The following is a 26140-nucleotide window of genomic DNA, read 5'->3' as shown; positions in this document are numbered from 1 at the left end:
TGGTTTCCAATATACTGGATACATCCTCATGTTTACTTGCAATGGTTTATCTAAATAGGATGACTAATGAAGGTGAATAAAAGATATAAGTTTATGTCCAATAGGAGATATATGTTTTTTGTGTAATATGTTTTAGTTAGGCAATATTTTAGTGTTTGGATAACCACTATTTACACTTAAACCTCTATTGTCAATATTATTATTTTAATTAAATCTCTTGGAATATTTGCCATCTCAGCAACAAAAAAATATGTCTACAGGTATGTATTAATCCTTATTGCAATGGGAATTTCCTTTTACTAAAGACAACACTGTTCAATTCCCACAGCATAGTAATATTCTACCACGCTGAGGCGAGTTCCTCACTGAAACACTTACTCACTTAAACGTGATTGGTTGTCCACGCAGTCACCAACAAGTCTCAAACAGACATCTGTAGAGTGAATGGAGAAGGAGATGTGAAGTTCTCCCAGTCCAAAGTGCTGTTGATCACAGGAACCAGCTCAGGCAGAGGCAGGAAAAGGTGGACGGCCGTCCTAGCGGCGAGGACAAGGATGGCAGCGAAAGTGGTCAGGCCTCTCCTGAGGACGAGCTGAGAGGTGGGGAGTACCTCGTTTCTCCTCGTCTGCCTGATCTCCTCTCAGCCTCTCCTGAGCCTCTGAGCTGGTCTTCTCCTCCTCCTGGATTCGATAGGTCATGGGCTGGTAGCTGGACCCATTCTGGCCACGAAAGAACATAGCTCAAAATGTTTGTGCATGGTCATTTGATATAATAATTTGCAAAAATGTATAATATTTGATAAGAAATTTATTTAAGTGCTAAAAAGATTTTTACAGTTAGTTTTACAGGTAATTTAGACAAGAGAATAATACCTCTCCATTACTCATGGCGATGTAGAAGCTATCAGAGTCGATGACTGGATCGAAGCTCTGGGTGCCTCACAGAAGTGTTCTTCCCCAATCCAGCACGGTCAATAGCCTTCCTCAGCAACGAATATTCAGTTTTTAATCATGAAATGAGTCCGCAAATATGAATATTAACGAGACATCTAGATCCACTAGGTCATACCTCCTCTGTCATCTTCTTCCAGTTTAATTTGAAGATGATGACGATGAAAAAAATCGCCAACAGGAAGACAACCACCAAAAGGCCCAACCAGAACCCTGTTAACGAAGAGGAGATGTGTGTTACTACAGCACTGCTTACAATAAACTGTTCAGTGCTGTCTGTGTTTGGCCCATTCGGTTAAATAGTTTCATTCATGTAAAAGAACGAACCTGCAACATCTAGTTTGGCGGGAAAAGTGAGAGCGACACTGAGTGGAAGGCCAATGCCGTAATAACCCACCAGGTTGGCAATGGCTGCTATCTTCTGTTGACCCGTGCCCAGGACAATCCCCATACCAACACACTGAGAACATAACGTAACATGACGGTCACAAACCACATGACGAGGTGAAACTGTTGAACGAACGAGAGCATCTTACTTCCCCTCGAGAACTCACCAAAATCCCATTAAAGAACTGAAGAGGGCAGTAGAGAGTCAAGAGTTCAGAAACCAACTCCGCTATGCTCCTGAAAGTGGGTGGTCACATGACAGAGATGTTTAAAAGCAGTGTTTGGAGGATTTTATTGAGATTAATGGTTAACCCTATCTTTTAATCTGTGTCAAAGATAGCATTCATCAAACAAATTGTTTGTCTTAAATTTAAATAATTGCAAAATTGCTAAATTAATTTGTGTCTCTGCGCTTAAGAGAAATTGAACATAATAATTTTGAAACAATACAAATTCAGAAACATTAAGTAAGGGCCTGAATTTGTAGGTCCCTAGAAAGTCAAGGAGCCATGGTAAACGACTTATATGGAAGTCAAGGGCCCCATAGCAGGGGCCTTCGTGATCAAGGGCTCTCTAATGGTATGCCCTGCTCTCAGGGGCGGCCTCTGACAAATATCTCAGGGAGGGCAATTGTTGTGATGACATCCAAGGTGACCATTTCAGTGGGTAAATAAAAAACAGTGACTTAACCAATGAAAATATAATGATAAATATATATTTCTCTTTACATTATAGACTGTACAGTATTTGTGCACCGATCTTGTAAATATCATCTTGGTTAAAGCTCTACAATGACTGAACATTTAACTGAGATTGTCATCTCTCAATTCGCCCTCACAAACAACTTTAAACATGGAGAGAGGCCAGATTTACCATTAATTAAATAAAGTGAATCTTTCCCACTCACAATAATTTCTGTATTCCTCAGACAGCATTTTATTTTAGGTGTTAGAATATAAATGGGCAACAGCATTAAGGATGGAACAGAATGCAGGAACAGAATGCAGGGCGCTAGCTATTTCACAGCCTGCTGGCCATGTTTTCCCTTCATACCAGTTTCGCAAAAATCCTCGGTTATATTCTTTTCCTCCCTTTGTGGACACTTCACTTGTTTGATGTTTAAATTTGGTCTCGGTGGCCCTAATTCCTTAGTTGCTAGTTTATCTTGATTATTATGATGACAGAATGGCACTTCTCTTAATGAAACGATTGAGTTGTTCTGGGTTGAAGGAACGCTGGCCGTGTTGAGCAGATTAATTTCCCTACGTTACGTCTGACGTAAGCACGTAAGGGCGAGCCCTCCCGGAACGCATAGACTGCATTGCAGCGCACACTTTAGAAAAAAAACATTTAACATAAGAGTCTACGAGAGCAGTCGGGGCGATTTTCAGTTAGGCTCAAATCGCCCCAAAAGGGGCAGTACTACAGGGAATGCACCTCAACGCTGAATGGACAATGGCATTCAGAGGCAAGAGACCAGAACAGGCATAGATAGAGAAAAAAAAAACTTCCTTTTCATCCTTTCGTGGTGCGTCGCCCAATTGCCCTAATGAACAAACCGCCCCTGCCTGCTCTTCTCTAGGGCCCCCTGGTAGGGACTCTCATAACCAGGGCCCTCTAAAAATATGCCCCCCTCTTTCCTAGGACCCCTAATAGCCAGAAGTCGAAGTCAGAGCAGTGCCACAACGCCTCATCCATTTTCCTAAGGGGCCCAAAAGCATGGCTAGGGCCCCCAAGATGCCCTGGGGTCAAAGTCCCTAATAGTCAGAGGATCCTTAAAATGGAGGGCCCTCGGAAATAAAAATATATTGTACCATAAATGTTGATAGGCATCGCAAAAAGTTTTCGGCCAGGGCCTCCCCGGGGCCCCCAGGCCTCAGTGGCCCCTGGGCGTTGGCCCCTCTGGCCCAGTCAGTAATCCAGCCACATGAAATGTCTTTGTTTTCGTTATATATATAGCCTTTTGTCAAATAAAATCATACTCATTTCTGTTAATAAATATTTTTAAATGATGTGTGGCATTAACAATAGGCATTTTCCTTACTACAAATTAATAAATCACACCCTGCAGTTGCACAATCCAATTGAGCAGAGCTGAACACGCTACACAGGATCAGTGTTGCCAACTTAGCGACTTTTCAGACCCTTTAGAGACTTTTTGTAGTAAAAAGCGACTAGCGACAAATCTAGCAACTTTTTGTGGTGCTATTGAAGACTTTTGGAGACTCTGAACACACACGCTCTTCAGTTGCTGTCCTCTGGGGCGGGTGCTGCCACGAGCCCCGCCCCACAACACTCAGTGCAGTCTCACACTCAGAGCAGACCCTCTATGGCAGGCCGTTTTAATATAAAATGGGCTTCGTCTGATTATCTGTAACTACATTCTAGATATCTAAATATTAGTTTTGACTAGTAACAATTACAATTTGACGATCCAGAATGAAGATATCTACATTTACATTCTACCTAGTAAGAAGAACAATTCAAGATATCTTCCATTTCAATTTGACAGATCTAAATTTGTCTTAAAATGTCTTTTAAGATATCTAAAATGACATCACTGGATTCGTCATTTTAACAGTCACACATCCGTAATTCTTATTCAAGATATCTCAAACGTAATTATGACTAGTCAAAATGACATTTTTAGATATCTGAATTAAAGAAGTGCGTGCATTATGCCCCTTTTGCGATGTCGCTGAGTCGTCCAAACTGCTGCCTGCGGAATTTTGAGTGGCTAAAATGGCGTTGGCTGTTCTTGAAAAAATAGTCAGAAAATGCTACAATCTTGAAAGAGCTCAACAGTATGGATTATGCGGCACTAAAAATAGTGTTAAAAACACAAGAATGCGAGTTCAACTGTCCTGACATCGCATACAGACCACTGATTAGCAAATACAAAGAGTGCCAAGCTTGGCACCAAAATGCTACGTAAATCTGGGACGTATTGACTGGACAGAATGATTATTGAAGATATCTACAAACACGTTCTGACTAGTCAGAATAATTATTCAAGATAACAGGAATAAAAAAAAAACCGTCTAGATAAAAAATGTTCAAGATATCTGTAATTTATCTGTAGATATCTTTAAACAGCTTCAAAAACATGTATTAGGTGATGACATCATTCAGCGACTTCTAGGACAACCAATAGCTACTTTCCTTACTGAGGAGTTGGCAACACTGCTCTTGCTCCGCTCACTCAGGCTGGTCCTCTGAGTCCCTGCAGGACTGGGGTGACTACATGAAGCTGGCCCTTCCTAGCACACTAATGACATGCTTTGAATGGTGGATCTACGAGATCGGGGATTCCTAGCAGGTGTCTTTTTGCGGACACAGTATATTTAGCATTTAATAGCTTTAAAAAAAGTTTTTCAGTATATTGAATGAACATGGTGTAACGCGGTGGTACCAACGATAAAAACCAGAGTAAGGGGCGGACCCAAGTGCCGGCTCACGCTGATGGAAAGATAGACCACGCCTATTGTCAGTGTGAGAGAGTCGAGAGCACACGGTGGAAAATAAACACAAAGCAACGCGGATAATTCAACGAGTGCAAAACGAAACTTAACCGTAGCGAAACGGGAAAGAAAAAATAATAAAGCCAACACAATAATAAAGCGTGTTTCGAAACACGCCGCAGAAAAATAAAACCTTCCCAAAATAAAGGTAAAACGGATACGAAGAAAATAGTAGGTGAAAACTTGAGAATGGCTAGAGAGTAGTGATGTAACATTTAAAGCGATGCCTCGGAGCCTGGCTCTGTTCGAAATAGCTTACTACATACTACTGGCATACTGATCGAGCCCCAAATCAGTATGCCGTATGCAGTATGTGACCAAAATGAAATTTTCCAGTACGCGAAACATACCCGGATGACCTACTACTTCCGCAAAATATTCCAGTACGCGAACAGAGCTATCTTCGTGGTGTACTGCATCCCATCATGCAACGCTGGCAGTTTCAAATTGTCCGTAAAAAAAAAAAACCATGGCGGTCGATGCGGAGCGGATCTGTCTGAGTTAGTAGATATTTTGTACTCACGTTAAACTCCTCCAAAATGAATGCCATAAAGGTAGCTGTTAAAATCGTTCTTCTCCGCCTTCTCTCGTGGTATCTTCTAAAAATCAACAAATAGTCCGCCATTTTGAGACTTGAAAAGAATCGCTAATCATGGGTGGTTACACGTTCACGTGACCTCGTAGTATACTTTGATTTTGTCGCATACTGGAAACTGTACTGCATACTACTACAAGGACCAGTATGCAGTATCCAGTATATACTGAGTCCAGTATGCAGTATCCAGTATGTAGTAGGCTATTTCGAACAGAGCCCCTGTATCGAGCAAAAAGGGGCGTGCCAGATGAAGCCCCGGTTCGAGGCGTGTGTTATTACTGTAAAATCACGTGATTGATGATAAACGAGGCCTCGGATTCAGTGGGCTACGTCGTTTCATTTTGAGTGTCACAACCACATAAAGGGGGTTTGAGCCTTGCGACCCTTTGTGGGTTTTGAGTTGGCGTTTGGTGTTGTGAGAGGTGTGCATTGATTAATTAGTTAGATTTAGTGGGTAAAGTTCTGTTATAATATAGATTAGATCACCTATTATTAATTAATTAATTATTATTATTATTATTAATTATTATTATTACTATTATTATTATTATTATTATAGACCAGGCGTACTCAACTAAATTTGTCCGCGGTCCAATTTTGGCAGTTACCTGTGACCTGAGGTCCGGTGCAGCGGGGGTGGCGAACGTAAGTTGTTGCCGGGGGGGGGGGGTGTAGCAAACGTAACACTCGTGACGGTTTCAATAGCCCTGAAATAAATACTCGTTTTTTTTTGTCCATATCCAGTTAATCAGGAATGAGGTTGGGTCCGGACAGGACTGTGTTCGGGTCCGGATCTGGACCGCGGCCCGCCAGTTGAGTACCCCTGTTATAGACTTTAGGCTAGTTGTGAGCTAGGTAGGCTTCTGCCTGTCAGGAAGCTTCTCCTGTGTGGGAACATTTCAAATTGGTTGCTCAAAACAAGGTATATCATAGCTGTATTTAAGTTTCATCATTATGACCTTCTCCATAGCCTATATATAACCTTTCCTTGTGTTTTTTTCATAATGAAGGTAAAGTGTTTGCTGTGTCATAAGGAGCTCACTTACAGCAACAACACATCCTACATGCTGCGACATTACAGAGCAATACATGAGCTTGCCCAGTCTGCTGACAGTGGTCCACCAGTCAAAGTAATAGATAATCTTTCTTGAATTATTTATATCATGTGGTTGGCCCCTATAATTTTGTCTCAGATTTCAGAAAGAAAATGGTGGATGATGCACTAGTTAATATGGTCATCAAAGACTCCCAGCCCTTTTCCATTGTGGAAGATGTGGGTTTTAAGGAGCTCATACATCTTCAATTTCCTCATTTACATCAGCTAGCACTGACATTTTTATACACTCCAGCTTCCTCTGTGGCATGTGAAAGGGTGTTTTCTAAGGCTGGGGAGATTGTGTCTAAGAAAAGGAATTGACTCAACCCCAACACTGTTAAAAAGCTTCTTTTTTGAATAAAAATCAATAATTTATATTTGTTCCATCTGTTGCAGTTTCCTGTCTTTCAGTTCAAATAATAATATTTCCATTTAAAAACACTTTTGAGACGTGGCGAAAATATTTTATTTCATACACAGACTTTCCAGGATTCTCTGACTCAGAATTAATTGAGTCTGTCATATATCCTTTTGCACAGCAGGTGTCACTAGTGAGAACGAGTTAACGAGGATTCGGGTAATGAACCTTTTGGTGAACCTTTTAGCTGGAAAGCCCCATTGGTTCATGAAGCCTCGTTTTGCCATCACTACTAGAGAGCAGCACAGGAGATAGAGACTCGAATAAGTGAAAGTAAAGCGAGAGAGAGAGAGAGAGAAAGGTGGCGAGACACCTTGCAAGTGAACGCAACCACTAGAGAAGGCAGGGAAAGCCTGAAAGTGCAACGGCATAACCAACGATTCAGCAGTGATTCGTCTCCACAAACTTCCTTAAGAAGCCTATAAAACAGCTGAGACGAATCACTGCTGATTATGTCGATTAAGTCTGGGAGTGACTCGGGTGCCTGTCGTTACCGAATCCAAACCAGAAACCCAATTTTGACTGCGCACGCGCGGAATTGTACGTCATACAATTTACCCCGCCCTTTGCCAACTGATCATAGAACACAATAACTAATGCCATCTGATGATGGAGCAGAATGATTAATGTTTAGGTGGGGGGGACATTTATTCAGTGCATATATTGAAGTTGTACGGTACATGCAATCACATAACAGTTACACAATCATGAGCGCAACACAGTCATAAGTGATGTTTACTTGGCAGGAATTTGCGTTCTCAAGCTTGAAACCTGTCAGCAGTGTACAGTACCGATGGGACCCAAGTGCACTGACATTACTGAGAATGAGCACAACACTACATTCAAACGTTAAACATTTTCCTTGTTTATAACAACCAAAAATGATCTGGCGACACCTTGATCCCACCTACCAACTCTTCAGATGTTCTAGTCCGCCTCAGGACTCAGGTCATCCAAGTAGTTGTCTGCATAGCGGAGCATCTGTTGCAGGGCGGTTAGGAGCAGGATGTCACAGTTCACATCCAACTCCAGCTCATGGCTGTAGTTCTTGACTGGGATTACACTACACATGGACACCCCGACACGGGAGCTGGCCTCTCGCACCTGCAGCACCATGGGGAAGGACACCAGTACACTTGACCAAACAACTAGAGGGCTGTGAGATTTGTTGTACAGGTCTGGGGTAAATGTTGCTGGCAAGCTGATGTCAGAGTAACATACACTTTTTTGATACACCTGGCATTCGTGTGAATCAAAGAATTTCATGAGAGAACTGTGCAAACAAAGTGCTTCTGAATTAGTAGGAGGAGGAACTGGTTTCTTTATGAAAAGTTTTAATCATAACATTCATTCCATTATCTAATGATAATATGGCTGAGTGGTAGCACTCCTTTGTAATATACACACGTGGACAAAATTGTTGGTACCCCTTGGTTAATGACAGAAAAACCCACAATGGTAACAGAAATAACTTTAATCTGATAAAAGTAATAATAAATAAAAATTCTATGAAAATGTACAAATGAAAGTCAGACATTGCTTTTCAACCATGCTTTAACAGAATTATTTAAAAAAATAAACTCATGAAACAGGCCTGGACAGAAATGATGGTACCCCTGAAAATAATGTGACCAAATGGACATGTTAAATCAAGGTGTGTTCACTAATTAGTATCACAGGTGTCTACAATATTGTAATCAGTCAGTGGGCCTATATATAGGGCTACAGGTAGTCACTGTGCTGTTTGGTGACAAGGTGTGTACCACACTCAACATGAACCAGAGGAAGCAAAGAAAAGAGCTGTCTCAGGACATAAATAATAGACAAGCATGTTAAAGGTAAAGGTTATAAGACCATCTCCAAGCAGCTTGATGTTCCTGTGACTACAGTTGCACATGTGATTCAGAAATTTAAGATCCATGGGACTGTAGCCAACCTCCCTGGACGTCATTAACCAAGGGGTACCAACTATTTCGTCCACGTGTGTACTTCTTACCTTAGTTTTGATATAGGAACTGAGGTAGATGTCCTGGAGATTTTCTCCTACGAGGGGGCAGGCCTCATCCACCTTGGTGAGAAGAACGATTTGGGGAATTCCTAAAATCAGTTTTCACATTGATCAGTTGCTCACAAATCAATTTATGTCCAGATATATGTAAATGTATAAATTCATGTTGAGCTGCTCTGAGGACGTTGTCCAGCTCACCCATTGAGTTCACTCTTTTGCGAATAGCGGTAAGTTTTTCTTCCACTTTACTGGGCATGAGGGCCACTTTGCAGGTGTCCAGCACATACACGACACACTGGACCTTGTCTTGCAGGGTCACAGGCCTGCGCTTCACTTCGCTCTCTGGCTCATATGGCTCTGCAGGGTTGAACTGGTGCAGTTTCATGGTATTAAACACTGTTAACGTGGCTGAGAGAGACTAGATGCTTTACCCCAGCTGTTGTTCCACCTTTGGCAAGTTTGCACCTGCCAGCATACTTGCCAACAGTACCTCAAATAGCAGCTATTCAACTTCAGAAGCAATGACACACTTTTGTCATACTCACCTTGTACCGGTCTGGTATGTCACCTTTTATGGCACTGATGATATCACCAACGCTCATACCAGCCTCAGATGCCTCCTCTAATCCCATAGTGTCACACAATATGAACGGTAAGGGCTTTCCTTCAGGGCCAGCTCTCACTGTATAAGTACGATACTACCAACCAAGAAACCATGGACAAGTGTCAATATTCTAGTGGATGTTTTAATACATTAAGAAAGCCAGCTCTGCAGAAAAATTGGTCTTTCTCCCCTTGCTGAAGTTCAAGTTAAGATTTAGGCTTTAAACACTAGCCGGTATTAAACAAAAATGTATGTATTTATGTGCATCTGTGTTTCCCATTGATCATAATAAACTGGGACCATTTATAAAGTCACTCATGAAGATGGTACATGCTTGTCTGAACGTGGGAGGGTTTGCACCTGTTTGGTGACACTGGTATCCAAGGATCCTGACATAGCTTTGCTAGTCACATGACCCCAGAAGATGGAGTTGATAGAGTTGAAGAAACTAGACTTCCCAGCACCAACAGGACCAATAGGTAGAATCCGGATCTTCTTCACGGTGTCATTCATGGGCTTATAAGTCTTTATAGACTCCATAAGCTCTGCTCTTCTTCTGCAGAAGGGTTCAAAAGCACCGTTATTGGCAGCAGAACTGAAAAACATCACACAAGCTAAGAGGTCTAACCAAAGACATCTAAACACACTCAGAAGTCTAACCAAAGACATCTAAACACACTCAGAAGTCTAACCAAAGACATCTAAACACACTCAGAAGTCTAACCAAAGACATCTAAACACACTCAGAAGTCTAACCAAAGACATCTAAACCTACTCAGCTGTCCACAAAATGTTCCTCCATGGTTTCTGCTCCAAACTTATCGCTGGCTGTGCAGGTGCTGACAGATTGAGTGCAAGAAAGAAAGAAGAAATTAAATAATTATAATAATTTTCATCTCAGTTGTCTGTTTTTTTTACACAACCACTATGCTTATTTTACCTTTACAAATTCCATCAGGAATTCTTCATATTTATTAGGCTAAACTGACAGTGCTTTAGTTGAATTTAGCACCCCATAAGAATAATTCATTATATCTGTATAGCTACAGACGTTGACAAGATGCAAAATACATCATAATTGTAATCATAATTGTTGCTGTACAATATTAATATGCAAATCTGGCTTCAAATACAAATGAAGCATTCTTTTTTAGTACAACTAAACGGGTCCTCACACCTGATAAAAGGCTGAAAGGAAAATCAGCAATCCAGAACCATTTGAACTTTACATGAAGCTGTGAATGCAATCACAGCAGTTAGCACCTGTTAAAAACCAAGTGTTACTCACCTTCTGTTACTTTATAAACCTCACACTCTGTCAGCGTCTGGTCGTTTCCATACAGTAGATAAGAAGTAAACATGTAGGCATACCCTGGAGCACAGTTCACTTCTGCAGTGTTATTGTAACAAAACCAAATGTCATCGCCGAAACGTGGAGTATTGCCGTCGTCCAGGCGTGCCCTCGTCCCTTGGGTCGTCAAGACCCTAAACACGAGTGGGCTCGGGTCTCTGAGCCTGAACAGGAAGGCTTTATCATCGTCGATGTACTGCCCTGTTTGGGTATAATCTTTGCTGGTATAGCCACCATATGCGTATCCAGAGTTGTTGTAGGCCACAACAACGGTGGGGCCTTGGCGGTCACACCTCTGGTGGAAGGCGGGTCCCGTGTATCCGTGGACACTGGCTTGGTACAGGAGACTCAGCTCAACGTCCCCCAGCAAAGTGCGCAATTGTGTCGTTTGGTGTTGGCTTAATTTAGAAGTAAGAGCGGCCATGAGGAGACTTCCGACTGCAGGGATACTGAAAGAACAAGGTGGATTATGTGGAAGATCGTTCTGAAATACAGTACAAAACGTTAAGACAAACTGAGGAGACCAAGTACAGTCCGTTTATCCCGTTTCACTAAAACGGGCTTTTTGATATTATTTGTTAATTATTCGCACACAAGCTAAAACAAAATAAATCAATCTTATTTTTAAAAATAATTCAAAGGAGTAATGGAGTACTTACTTAGACCAGTATTCGTGGAGGAAGATACAACACAAGTCACATAGAAATGGAAACTGGCTTACTTTCGTTACATAAGTAAAGACTCCGTGTGGATTAGACACCCTGGCCTTGTTTATTCAGCCAGTCAAGCTTGTTTCTCCAGCTTCAAACACAGTACACTAGCGTGGCCCAACCTTTGCCAAAAGGTAGTCATCCCTGCCACGTACCACAGCATTTCCAAAAGGCTGAGGTTGGCAGGTGTGATAAGCCCTTCTTACCTCCAGTGTTATGTAAATGAGGCGTGTCTCAGGTGTGGGTGGTGGCTGCTTCAATACACACCTTTGGCTGCCTGCCACAAGAGACTGCAAGCTCTCTTGCAAGAAGTCACAAACATAATCTTTGAATTATAGTGGCATATAAGTGGCATATTGATTATTCAAAATGGCACTGATTTTTTTTTACCTTATTTTCAGTAGTTTTTGTCTTTTGAAAAACTCCCAAAAGGTAAAGATATTTTTACATAAATTTATACAAAAAACCCTCAGCTACTTGAAATAGAATAATAATCTTGAGCAATTTTAACTTATCAAGATGGTAATTTTTACAGTGTGTCTCTTCGAAAAACACAACAGCCATAACCAGCAAACAAAAATAGGACATTTAGGAAATCTTACCAGAAAAGATTTCAGAGTCACTACTCTCTTTTTTTGCCCCCCCCCCCCCCCCCCCCCCCCCCCCCATCTTTGGAGGACAACTTTATTTTTATGTAATCAAAAGAATCAAAAGAAATACAGTACAATAGTGATAAAAATAATTGGGGTTAGGTGGACCATACAGAGAAAAGAGGAGGAGAGAAAAGAGGGTCAGTGTTCAGTGTTCATGGTCAGCCACTGGTCAGTGTTCATCCACACCGTCCCCTCAATGTCTAAAGTAAAAACTGAGGGACAGACAGTGGTGAGGAGACGGGTGAGGCCATGACAGCAGGCCCACCTCGTCAACCTCTGGGTAACATACCTGTGTGTGTGTGTGTGTTTGTGTGGGGGGTGGAGGTGGGGTGGGAATACGCAGGTCCAGAAGAAATGGTCCTCTGGAAGAGGTGCCTTACACAATCACCGACTACAACAGCCTAAAATGTGGTGTCCACCCACACACACGTATACATCCTCACACACATATACACCCACACACCATCATCCCATATGTGCAACACACTCATATATGTACCCACACATACACCTACACACATATATACACACACATACAATCTCCCTCAGTCTCCCCAAGGGGAGGCCAGGGTTTTTTCTTCTCCATCTGAGTCAATGATTCCACATAGTTCACACCATCACCCACTCTCCGTCTACCTATAAGTGGCTGCATGTACATAACAAAGGGTGGCCTAATGGGATGCAAATGTGCCCAGAACTGCCCCCTGGTGGAAGCTTGGAATGAAAATGCTGGGAGTACTAGTGTTAAAGGAATAACGTTGGGGGAGAAAAAAGTGAAAAAACACCCTAAATATGTTAGAACTACAAATTAACAACATCTGTTGCCTTTGAAATAGGCAGTCACTTCTCAAAAGAACTACATGACTTTAATGCTTTGTATAAATAATTTTTACCTAAATTACATAAATAGTTTTTTTGCTGTTAAGGTTTCACAGAGACGCAAACACTATGGAGTTAGTTAAATGTTTAAGCTAGATGTTTAGCTTTCACAGAGATGCACACTCACTGTGGACGTGTCGAGTGACCGGCTACATGGTGAATGAGGTGAAGAATGGCTGAGTTAAATGCAGTGATTTCTTTTCGTGTCTCACTGAAGATTAAAGCATTTATATTTACGTCCCGCTCTGTAAATACGGGGCGGGGCGTCAGCGGCAGCTTTGGGCATGCGCAGTTCATGTGCAGTGTGGACGTGGAGCAGTGAGGGTCTGCTCTGAGTGTGAGACTGCACTGAATGTTGTGGGCGGGGCTCACGGCAGCACCCACCCCAGAGGACCGCAACTGAGGAGCATGTGTGTTCAGTCTCCAAAAGTCTCCAGTAACACCACAAAAACTCGCTAGATTTATCGCTAGTCGCTTTTTACTACAAAAAGTCTCTAGAGGGTCTGAAAAGTCGCTAAGTTGGCAACACTTAGCAAGAGTAACGCAGAGAAAAACAGCAGTCAGCCTGCACCATGACTACGCCCTTTCACAGCCGCCTTACTGACCACAGGCGTCACAGTGCCCTCTGGGTCAGGCAGAGTTCAACTCTGAACTCCGGTAAGACATGGGTGGTTCTGTTGCACTGCTGTAATTGAAGTACGGTGTATAAAGGGGCACCACTCACCTCCCCATGTGTTAACATGGAGTGTAAGAGAACAGAGCAAAGCAGCTGAAAACTTGGGCAAAGCTGTAGGCTACTGCTGACCCACTGAAACACAACGTGCACAAACTCAAAACAAAGACCAACAGAAAGACCATTTGTCTCATTCTTTTAAATGCTCCTGAAAACACTCACTACTCACCAAGATCCCACCAGAACAGCAGAACGTAGTTAGCTAGGACAAGAGATTGGCCAGCATGGACGCGTACATTTGAGGTAAAATCACACCCTAGAGCAGGGGTAATCAATTAAATCTTTCCGCGGTCCATTTTTGGCAGATAGCTCAGACCTTAGGTCCGGGTTCGCGGTGGCGAACGAAAGTTGTTGAGCGGGGGGGGGTGGCGAACGAAAGTTGTTGAGCGGGGGGGGGGTTGAACGTAACACTCAAATGGGTGGTGAACGTAACACTCGTCTGAAAATAAATTCTCCGTTTTAAAATATAGTCTCCCGTTAAAAATTTTTTGGCATTTGGGTCCGTATCCAGTTAATCAGGAATGTGATTGGGTCCGGACAGGACGGCGTTCGGGTCCGGATCCGGACCGCGGTCCGCCATTTGGTGATACCTGCCCTAGAGGAAGATGCACTTCCATCGTTAGCACAGGCACGAAACACAGTGGTTCTTATTACTGGCCAGACTGACTATTCAGGGCTATTAGTCCTACACTCCTGGTTTTTGCAGGTAAGACAACTGTAGCTGGTATAGAAACATAGCCTGTGGATAAGGAGGCAGCACACATGTGAGTAAGGACTGGGATGTGTGGTGAAATTTGGGGACAACACAAAACACTGGCCTTACTGGGACCGCAGGTAGGTAAGCAACAACGTAGATATGTGCGATCCTGAAAGGAACAAGACCAGAGTCACTGCTTTGTCTGCAGGAAGCAGAGTTCAGCATGACCTGCCTCAGCAAGGGTTAAACACTTCAACTCGAGCACAGAACTCATGCTCGACGAAAGCATCAGTTTTAAGAGATACCAAACACCTGAGAAATGTGAATGTTTACATTGATATGATTAACTGAGCCAGACATATCTTGGGGGTAAACAAGATCTAAGCAAGGAGATCAGTCTTTATTTGATGAATAAAACGGATCTATTTCAAGTGAAGTTTCATCTAAACCAGGGGTAATCAATTAAATCTTTCCGCGGTCCATTTTTGGCAGATAGCTCAGACCTTAGGTCCGGGTTCGCGGTGGCGAACGAAAGTTGTTGAGCGGGGGGGGGGGGTGGCGAACGAAAGTTGTTGAGCGGGGGGGGTTGAACGTAACACTCAAATGGGTGGTGAACGTAACACTCGTCTGAAAATAAATTCTCCGTTTTAAAATATAGTCTCCCGTTAAAATTTTTTTGGCATTTGGGTCCGTATCCAGTTAATCAGGAATGTGATTGGGTCCGGACAGGACGGCGTTCGGGTCCGGATCCGGACCGCGGTCCGCCATTTGGTGATACCTGATCTAAACATATATTTAGTATATTTATGATAAACTGAATATCCATACATATCCTTTTCAAATCAGTATTATTGGATTGGACAGGTTGAATTGGCCAGACTTCAAATTACCACACTGTCTCAATATTACTTACATTTGTAAAGGGGTTTAATATATAATTCATCTAAAATTTGGCATTGTTTTCTGGCAACATGTGAAGTATATATTAGTTACCTGGCCACCTCGGGCTCCTGGCCCAGCAGGAGGAGGAGGGACTGGGTGTTGATGAGCAGGGCCCAGCTGGAGGTGAAGGGACTGGGTGTTGATGAGCAGGGCCCAGCAGGGCAGGCAGAAGAGCAGAAGGATCAGAATGCCCCTCTGCAGAATCACCCCCACCTGTAGCAGGTTCTTGCTCCCGAACGTCTGGGCACGAGGACATGGGCCAGCGGAAGTCTATTTAGCACTCTTTCATTGGTGAAAGGCCTACACGGGTCCATTCTGGCCCATTTCTGTTTGGGTCTGGACTGCTTTGGGGTTTTTTTCTTTTGTTGTTGTATAAACAAATGAAGTAGCATTCAAAACATTTCAAATACTGCAGTTCATGACATTCTGAATGGGGTCATTACCAGTGAGTGAACCAATTATATAATTCATATACCTGTGAAACCAGTGTATCGCACGCCAAAGCTAGGCCCAATCCAGTCGCTGCGGTTGTTACATTTATTGTCTGAAAAAGAAATGAATTTAAAAGTTGAATTGGCGAAGGTCAAAATTGCAAGTACATTTTGATATTTATAAAACAACATTGCAGAATTACAACAGTGAAGTGAAATCAGCAAGGAAGAACTATTTCTCTACCTTAATCAATTCATCCAATAATAACTCAGCTGCCTTGTTCAGAAGTATAGATCAGCTAGTAAACCCCACCTCCTGTGTCTTCCCTGAGACTGTTTCAGTTGAAAAATGTGATGAGTTTGCAATATTTTTTAGGGACAAGATTACTAGTATAAGGCAGGACATAGCAACAAGCACTAATAGACTATCAACCCTTATATCAGTTACTCAGCCTAACTTCAAAATGTCTAATTTCCAAGACATTGACATGGTAACACTACTTGATGTGATTTCATCACTAAAATCCTCTACTTGTGAACTGGACCCTTTACCAACGTGCTTTTTCAAGCAGGTTCTGAGCTCATTAGCAAATTAAGTTCTAACGATTGTTAATCAGTCTCTGCAATTGGGTGAATTCCCCAAATTTTTTAAAACTGCAATGGTTAAACCACTATTAAAGAACAGAACTCTTGATCCCACAATTCTCAATAATTATCAACCTATATCTAATCTTTCCTTTCTTAGCAAAATCATTGAAAAAGTAAGTAAATCAAATAAATGACACTTTTCAATCTGGTTTCAGAGCTCTCCACAGCACCGAAACAGCCCTTGTTAAGGTAGTAAATGACTTGAGATTGAATAAGGATGCAGGCAAACTCTCAGTCCTTTTCTGCTAGATTTAAGCGCCGCTTTTGACACCGTTGATCATGAAATACTTCTTGATCGACTACAGAGCTGGGTAGGCCTTAGTGGCTTAGTCTTAGACTGGTTTAGATCGTACCTAACCGGGCGTGATTACTATGTAGCATTAGGTACCTCTTCCTCCACACATCAAAAAATAACTTGTGGTGTCCCCCAAGGATCAATTCTTGGGCCATTACTATTCAATCTATATATGCTTCCGTTACCACATATCATTAATAAACATGGTATTAGTTATCATCAATATGCAGATGACACTCAACTTTATATTTCGCTAGAACCTAAAGCCCTAAAATCTATTTGCTCACTGTTTGACTGTATAGATGATATACAGACATGGATGTCTGACAATTTTCTGCAGTTAAATAAACAGAAGACAGAGGTTCTTGTTCTTGGCAGTGATTCACAAAGGAATGATGTCCAGACTTATTTAAATCAAATGAATCTGAATGCCAGACAATGTGTTAAGAACTTGGGAGTCACCTTTGATAATGAGCTCAGCTTCAAATCACACATCATGACTACATGCAAGACAGCTTACTTTCACCTTTGAAACATCGCTAAGGTCCGAGATATGCTCTCTCCTGCTGACAGTGAAAAACTTGTCCATGCATTTATCACATCAAGGCTAGATTATTGTAACGCTGTTCTATCTGCTCTTCCAAAGAGCTCTATTTCGCACCTACAGCGAGTTCAGAATGCGGCTGCAAGGGTTCTGACCCGCAGGAGAAAGAGAGATCATATTACACCTGCACTCCACTCACTACACTGGTTACCTGTCAGCTTTAGAATAGATTTTAAGGTTCTAGTCATGGTTTTTAAATGTCATCATGGTCTTGCCCCTCTTTACCTCAGTGAAATGATGGTTAGATATGTTCCAGTCAGGTCTCTCAGGTCTTCAAACAGTAATCTACTGGTGATTCCTAAAAGCCAATTAAAGATTGGCGAGGGTGCTTTTAGTCACTATGGCCCAAAGCTCTGGAATTCTCTTCCTGAAGAGCTCAGAGGCATTTCATCCCTGCATAGTTTCAAGAACAGTCTAAAAACATTCCTGTTTAGATCTGCTTTTAGTTAAGAAACTCAATCTTATTTTCCTTATTACATTCAATCTTATCTACTTTAGTCTATTATTTTATAATTTGTCACTTTATTTAATTATTTTATTGTTCGTTTTCTTTTTATCTTAAATTTTTGTCTTATCTCCTTTTTATCTTTCTTTTATTTATACTGTAAAGCACTTTGAGTTGCATGTATGTATGAAAGGTGCTATACAAATAAAGATTATTATTATTATTATTATTATTATTATTATTATTAATTGAAAATCACTCATGTGAAGCGAAACAGTGACACTATTGCGGAGTTCTATTCCTCCATAGAAAATGGAAGCTGGAAGTTAATCTTTTGTTTGTCCAATCTGTAAAAGTATTGACAAGAGCAGTAGGGTGATGTGGGGGGTAGGGGTGCGTGGGGGTTGGGGGGTAGGGGTGCGTGGGGGTTGGGGGGTAGGGGTGCGTGGGGGTTGGGGGGTTGGGGTGCGTGGGGGTTTGGGGGTAGGGGTGCGTGGGGGTTTGGGGGTAGGGGTGCGTGGGGGTTTGGGGGTAGGGGTGCGTGGGGGTTGGGGGGTTGGGGTGCGTGGGGGTTGGGGGGTAGGGGTGCGTGGGGGTTTGGGGGGTTGGGGTGCGTGGGGGTTGGGGTGTGGTGGGTGGACTCACAGCAGAAGCCATTCCGTAGCCAGCTAACACTGTGTTCCCCAAACGCCCGCATAACATTGTGATCACAAAGAAAAGATGGAAATTCAGGAAGCGGCACGCGAGCTGCGGACACAAACACAGCACTGTTTGGTGATCAGAGTTGAAACTGTCTTCAGGCCCCTCGGGGGAAAGAGATTAGCCACAGCACGAGATCTCCTCTCAGACTCTCCTGAGCCTCTGAGCTGGTCTTCTCCTCCTCCTGGACTCGATAGGTCATGGCCTGGTAGCTGGTCCCATTCTGGCCACGAAAGAACATAGCTCAAAATGTTTGTGCATGGTCATTTGAGGATTGGATACAATAATTAGCAAAAATGTATAATATTTGATTTTTTAAAATCATTTAAGTGCTAAAAGGAGTTTTACAGGTAATTTAGATGAGAATGATATCTCTCAGTTACTCATGGCGATGTAGAAGCTATCAGAGAGTCGATGACTGGATCGAAGCTCTGGGTGCCTCACAGAAGTGTTCTTCCCCAATCCAGCACGGTCAATAGCCTTCCTCAGCAACGAATATTCAGTTTTTAATCATGAAATGAGTCCGCAAATATGAATATTAACGAGACATCTAGATCCACTAGGTCATACCTCCTCTGTTATCTTCTTCCAGTTTAATTTGAAGACGATTAAGATGAAAAAATCGCCAACAGGAAGACAGCCACCAAAAGGCCCAACCAGAACCCTGTTAACGATGAGATGTGTGTTACTACAGCACTGCTTACAATAAACTGCTCAGTGCTGTCTGTGTTTGCCCCATTCGGTTAAATAGTTTCATTCGTGTAAAAGAAGGAAGTGAGGTGAAACTGCTGAACGAACGAGAGCATCTTACTTCCGCTAAGCCACCCGAGAACTCACCGAAATCCCATTAAAGAACTGAAGAGGGCAGTAGAGAGTCATGAGTTCAGAAACCAACTCCGCTATGCTCCTGAAAGTGGATGGTCACATAACAGGTGTTTAAAAGAAGTGTTTGGAGGATTTTATTAAGATTAATGGTTAATGTCAACACGTAGTAACAGATTTGAATGTCAAAAATGCCCCCAAAAAGGAGAACACTCTGAACAATTAAGAAAGACATACTCATCTGAGGTGAACATGAAGTCGATGACTGTTTTAGTTGAGCCAAGCACAAGACCCTGAATGATGGCCAGAACAGCTGAAAGTGTTTGAGAAAAGTGTTTAAGCCCCACAGAGCTTGAAATTGATAATTGTATAACCAATTAAATATGAGGTATGTGTGAATGAAGTTGTTTTGTCACCTCTGCAGATGAGAGAGACCTTGCTAGTGAGGATGACGCCTGCAGTGTCTCCCGCCCCTAGTGCGTTACCCACACGCACGCACGCACGCCACGCCTTGCAGACCTAATGGGATCTTCGGATAGTGTGAAATAAACATGCATAAAACAACTTTATATATTTTTTCAATATAATGAGATGAGATTCAACTTTGTTGTCATTGCATATGAAATGTAATTTGCATCCATCCAGAAGTGCTTATTCAGAATATAAATATGTAAAATTATTGAGGTAGTATAGGTTATTACAGTAATATACAGAGTATTAAAAAATATATTATACAGTCAATATACTATGGTGGACATATGTATGTGTATATAAATATTATATATATATATATATATATATATATATATATATATATATATATGGAACTGGTAGTGACGTTTTAAAGTGTTCGGTGGTGTTTAATGTATGTGTTGGGGTTCAGACCAGTGTTATTGTTTGAATTCAGGAGGCAGAGTTCAGGAGTGTGACAGCTTTTGGGAAGAAACTGTTCCGGTACCTGGTGGTCTTAGTCCGGAGGCACCTGTAACGCCTCCCAGAGGGCATGAGGTTAAAAGGTTTTTGTGTTGGGTGGCTGGGATCCTTTATTTTTTTCCAAGCCCTTTTCATACACCGCTTCCTGTAGATGTCCTCTACGCCAGGAAGTGGTGCTCCAATGATGCGCTGGGCGACTTTCACCACCCTTTGCAGCGCCTTCCGGTCTGTGGCAGAGCAGCACCCGTACCCGTACTGTGATGCAGTTGGTCAGGATGCTCTCAATGGTGCAGCGGTAAAAGTTCACCAGGATGTCTGAGGTCAGGTGGTTCTTTTTCAAAGTCCTCAGAAAAAAGAGGTGCTGGTTGGCTTTTTTAACCAGCTTGGAGCAGCTGGTCATCCAAGTGAGATCCTCAGAGATGTGGACGCCAAGGAACTTGAAGCTGTTCACATGCTTCACAGCCGTCCCTTTGATGTGGATGGGTGGATGTGGGTCAGCATTCCTTCTGAAGTCCACGATGAGCTCTTTGGTTTTCTCAGTGTTCAGCTTGAGGTTGTTAGTGTCGCACCACTCAGCCAGACGATCCACCTCCTCCCTGTAGGCAGTCTCATTGCTGTCTTTGATGAGGCCGATCACCGTGGTTTCATCTGCAAACTTAATGATGACGTTGGAACCATCGGCAGGTTTGCAGTCATAGGTGAAGAGGAAGTACAGAAAGGGACTCGACACACAGCCTTGTGGTACACCAGTGTTTATGATGATGGTGGATGAGCAGTGTGTTTGAGGCTGATAAAATGGCAGGTATGTTTTCAGATATTTATGGAGAGAGGGTTGTATTAAAAAGTCTCCATCATGATGTTGAGTGATGTTGGATATGTTCTATAAAATCCCCGTTGCATCATGGTCTTTTTCCTAGGTTGCCAGTTCAGTAGACTTTTCCTCTGTGATAGTGATGAGAATATGTGTGTTGTGGACGCACTGACTGAGGGCAGTGAGAGCAATGTGGCAAAGAGATGGTGTAGTTGAAACCTGGCAGCCCAGATGAGAGCAAACGTGTTCAGTTATTTGTTGCCAAACGTGTTGTATAGGTGTGCAGTGTGTAGCATGAAGGGGATGATCAGCTACATTTAGGGAGTGATGTGATCATGTATCAGACATTTAGGGAGTGATGTGATCATGTATCAGACATTTAGGGAGTGATGTGATCATGTATCAGACATTTAGGGAGTGATGTGAGCATGTATCAGACATTTAGGGAGTGTTGTGAGCATGTATCAGACATTTAGGGAGTGATGTGAGCATGTATCAGACATTTAGGGAGTGATGTGAGCATGTATAAGACATTTAGGGAGTGATGTGAGCATGTATAAGACATTTAGGGAGTGATATGAGCATGTATCAGACATTTAGGGAGTGATGTAAGCATGTATCAGACATTTAGGGAGTAATGTGAGCATGTATTAGACATTTAGGGAGTGATGTGAGCATGTATCAGACATTTAGGGAGTGATGTGAGCATGTATCAGACATTTAGGGAGCGATGTGAACATGTATCAGTCATTTAAGGAGTGATGTGATCATGTATCAGACATTTAGGGAGTTATGTGAGCATGTATTAGACATTTAGGGAGTTACGTGAGCATGTTTCAGACATTTAGGGAGTTATGTGATCATGTATCAGACATTTAGGGAGTGATGTAATCAGACTAAATGTCTGAAACATGCTCAAATCACTCCCCAGTACCGAAGAGTCAGGATTGTTGTTTCCAAATAAATAAAGTCACTTTCAATGCTGGGAGGCAACCAGGGAAAAATATAGATCATAACAGAAAAGGAAAGAGTGACAATTAAGACAATTTAAGACTGACAATGCGTTTTCTCTAGACAGAATAGGAGATTTGACAGGGGCCTCTTGAAAATGATAGAGCACTTCCACAGGAAATGTGAGAAAGATGGTGGACGTGTACATCAGTTCTCTGACAAAGTGAAACCCACATCAAAACATCTCACTCTGAACTCAGAAGCCCACCATTATATTCTGTCCAGTGCATTTCTGTTCGTTTTCTTCTCTTTATTCCAAGTGAGGCCCTGAGACGGAGGGAGCCTACTCACTGCACTTGGCACATCTGCCCACTAGAGGCCAGTATCGGACCACGGTCTTTGTCCTTGTCCACATCTCAACCAGGTAAAACCCTTTATAAGAAAATGTATTTGTCATGTCATCTCCTAAAATGTGCTTATAAAACAGACTCTCACATGTGATGGTACATATCAATCAATCAATCAATCAAAATTTATTTGTATAGCGCTTTTCACAACACATGTTGTCACAAAGCAGCTTTACAGGATTTACAAGGTTAACAATACTATGGGTCCAAATCCCTAATGAGCAAGCCAGAGGCTCCCTATGATGGTGGAGAATAGGAAGAAACCTCAGGAGGACCAAGACTCAAAAGGGAACCCATCCTCCTCTACATAGGAATGAAGAAACACGGAAATGCAAATTACAATGTGTATTACAGTATTTTTTATGAAAATTAAGTAATTATCTAAATTATTAAACCAAAGATAAAAACTGACTTCATAATATAAAGATAAAACCTTAGAAAGGAACAGTAACAGAAAAAACAGGCCCTGCAATCATCTGGCAATAACATTTTTTTGAATAACAATAATAAAATGAGAATAAAACATCAAAGTGAATATATAAAAAGTTATATAAAAACGCTAACAGCTTTTATAATATCATGTCACGTTCCTGTGACTCAGTCTCTCTCTGGCTCTCAGTGTCTCAATGTCTCAGTATACCTCTGAGACACTGGCTGTCCTCGAATGAAGACAACACTCACCCCTGAGTCACTAAGGACTTAGACATGTAAAAAATGCATCATCTTTTCATTCTAGCCAGACTTTAGCCTGATTTTTATCACTGACCTATCCGTTCTCACATGAGGATATGTATTTGATAGAAATTACAAAGCACTTTTGTAAGTCGCGCTGAAAGTCACACATCGATCAAATGATGCGAATGTAGTTTTACGTAGCCTCTAGTCAGAATTCTGTTAGTGTTTGATGGCAGGCAACCAGACCAAGGTAGCTTTTCTTTTTAAAATCATCTGATGAAAGACGATACACAGATATCAGTGTAATACGAGGATCTCACATTCACATTGTGTGTGTGTGCGTGTGTATGTGTGAACTTACTGCACATACTTTGAAAAGCATTTAAAGGGGATGATGTAAACTACACGCTCACAAAGAACTAGGAGAACTGGGTAAGAACCTGCCACCTTGGTTTTTGATGGGATTGTCCGTTCATGGTCACCTTGAAGGTTCTGGGGGATCTGAATCTTGTCTCTGCGTGGATCCTTGAGCGTGGTTCCTTCTCTGGGTCGGTACCACCGCTGTTCCTGCCACAGACCCAACATCTTCTGCTTGACAACAGGTTTTATAGAGCCACAGTAAGCATGCACTTACACTGGATAGCATTTCCGGTGTTGAATCAGCACCGGGCTTGGACCCTGCCTGGCACACCGGCCCTAGTGCTGCATACCGCGGTAGAGCCCAGCATGTCAGTACGGGGCCTCAGTGTGGGACCTTCAGCAGTGTGATCTGACTGTTTGATATACTATTAAGTAGCACTTCTGTGTGTGTGTGTGTGTGTGTGTGTGTGTGTGTGTGCGCGTGCATGTGTGTGTGTGTGCGCGTGCGTGTGTGTGTGCGTGTGTGTGTGTGTGCATGCGTGCGTGTGTGTGTGCGCGTGCGTGCGTGTGTGTGTGCGTGCGTGCGTGTGTGCGTGCGCGTGCGTGTGTGTGTGTGTGTGCGTGTGTGTGTGCGCGTGCGTGTGTGTGTGCGTGCGCGTGCGTGTGGCCCAAACCTTTCTGAGTCACTAATTTCTTGTTACACTCACTGCGGCTGTGAAACTGCGGACTCCAGCGTCGACATCTAACCCAAATGAAACGCCTTAGTTCAGACAGATTATGGGTCAACTTGGCCATCACGAGTCAGACTGAGGGCACAATTTATCTAATGCAAAAAATAAAATGGTAGCAGGACAAGCAAAGCTAATGACCTAAACATGTCTGTGTATCTGCCTCTGACTCTCACACACTATTACCATTACACTATTACACTGTTCTCTGCTCTTTGTGTTCTATGAGACACATTGTCCATCCAACACACCGTATCTCTCAGACCCCCCCCCCCCTCACATTCTCACACACACACACACACACACACACACACACACACACACACACACACACACACACACACTCATACACACAAAATATTTTTGCTCTCTATGCAGATGTAGAACTGATATGGAACACGCTTCACATCAGTGGAGCAAAGGAAATGGATTTATAAACAACTCATTGAATGAAGACATTTGGAGAGACGTGTTAGTTTTTAAATGCAACATACATGCATGTATGCTCACAGAACGCTGGCTGTGTTTACAGCCAAGACGATACAGCTGAAATTATGCAGACTAATCATGCTGTATGATTAAGTCTCTCTCTCTCTCTCTCTCTCTCTCTCTCTCTCTCTCGCTCTCTCACTCACTCACCCCAAAACACACAGACTTATTAGATTGAGACATAGCCTGCCCACACAAAGTGTAACTATACATCGCTGCGTATAGCTCAACACACACACACACACCACACACACACATACACACACACACACACACACACACACATACACACACACACACACACATACACACACACACACACACTCACACACACTCTCTCTCACACACACATACATAAGGGTCATGTTGACTTTGTTCACTTTGCCTTTGACTTTTTTTCTTTCTTTCTCATCTATATCCATTTCTGTTTGTATCTCTCTAATCCATTTCTCTCTATCTCCAGTCAATTTCTCTCTCTCTCTCTCTCTCTCTCTCTTTCTCTCTCTCTGATCTATCCATCTCTCCTTGTTTACCTGCCACATGTAAATGAAGACATAGGAGCCTGACTGGGCACGGGTGGGAAAATGTGTTTTTTTTTAAGAGGACAGAGAGACAGGAGACTGGCCATTATGAACATGAAGGTGGAGACTGGCCATTATGAACATGAGGGCGGAGACTGGCCATTATGAACATGAAGGTGGAGACTGGGTTTATGATGATGAAGGTGGAGACTGGGTTTATGATGATGAAGGTGGAGACTGGGTTTATGATGATGAAGGTGGAGACTGGGTTTATGATGATGAAGGCGGAGACTGGGTTAATGATGATGAAGGTGGAGACTGGGTTTATGATGATGAAGGTGGAGACTGGGTTTATGATGATGAAGGTGGAGACTGGGTTTATGATGATGAAGGTGGAGACTGGGTTTATGATGATGAAGGCGGAGACTGGGTTAATGATGATGAAGGTGGAGACTGGGTTTATGATGATGAAGGTGGAGACTGGGTTTATGATGATGAAGGTGGAGACTGGGTTTATGATGATGAAGGCGGAGACTGGGTTAATGATGATGAAGGTGGAGACTGGGTTTATGATGATGAAGGTGGAGACTGGGTTTATGATGATGAAGGTGGAGACTGGGTTTATGATGATGAAGGTGGAGACTGGGTTTATGATGATGAAGGTGGAGACTGGGTTTATGATGATGAAGGCGGAGACTGGGTTAATGATGATGAAGGTGGAGACTGGGTTTATGATGATGAAGGTGGAGACTGGGTTTATGATGATGAAGGTGGAGA

The 26140-nt window shown here is 42.5% G+C and overlaps 1 protein-coding gene and 1 pseudogene across 2 annotated transcripts; both read right to left on the bottom strand.

Moving 5' to 3' along the window:
* LOC143477407 (uncharacterized) lies at positions 1 to 23850 on the bottom strand (annotated as a pseudogene).
* Positions 1181 to 12044, bottom strand: LOC143477267 (interferon-induced protein 44-like). 2 transcript variants are annotated; one of them, XM_076975820.1, is made up of 9 exons: positions 11590 to 12044; positions 10868 to 11379; positions 10355 to 10418; positions 9940 to 10135; positions 9521 to 9673; positions 9174 to 9345; positions 8964 to 9064; positions 7879 to 8071; positions 1181 to 1574 (listed from the first exon to the last, which is right to left on the bottom strand). In XM_076975820.1, the coding sequence occupies exons 2-8, from the start codon at positions 11352 to 11354 to the stop codon at positions 7895 to 7897; spliced, it is 1350 nt and encodes a 449-aa protein (XP_076831935.1). In that variant the 5' UTR covers positions 11355 to 11379; positions 11590 to 12044; the 3' UTR covers positions 1181 to 1574; positions 7879 to 7894. The 2 variants fall into 2 exon arrangements, with proteins under 2 accessions (XP_076831935.1, XP_076831934.1); XM_076975819.1 differs by lacking the exon at positions 1181 to 1574 and having other exon boundaries at positions 6955 to 8071; positions 11590 to 12042.
* Positions 23851 to 26140: the final 2290 nt, after the last annotated feature.

This window comes from Brachyhypopomus gauderio, chromosome 16 (assembly GCF_052324685.1).
Source record: "Brachyhypopomus gauderio isolate BG-103 chromosome 16, BGAUD_0.2, whole genome shotgun sequence".
Lineage (NCBI taxonomy): Eukaryota > Metazoa > Chordata > Actinopteri > Gymnotiformes > Hypopomidae > Brachyhypopomus > Brachyhypopomus gauderio.
This window is presented reverse-complemented; position numbering and strand designations above follow the sequence as displayed.

Coding starts and splice junctions, on each gene's coding strand:
- LOC143477267 (XM_076975820.1), bottom strand. CDS start 11,354: ATGGCCGCTCTTACTTCTAAATTAAGCCAACACCAAACGACACAATTG. Junction 10,419..10,867: donor GGTTTATAAAGTAACAGAAG/GTGAGTAACACT, acceptor TCAATCTGTCAG/CACCTGCACAGCCAGCGATA. Junction 9,346..9,520: donor ACATACCAGACCGGTACAAG/GTGAGTATGACA, acceptor AAACTGCACCAG/TTCAACCCTGCAGAGCCATA.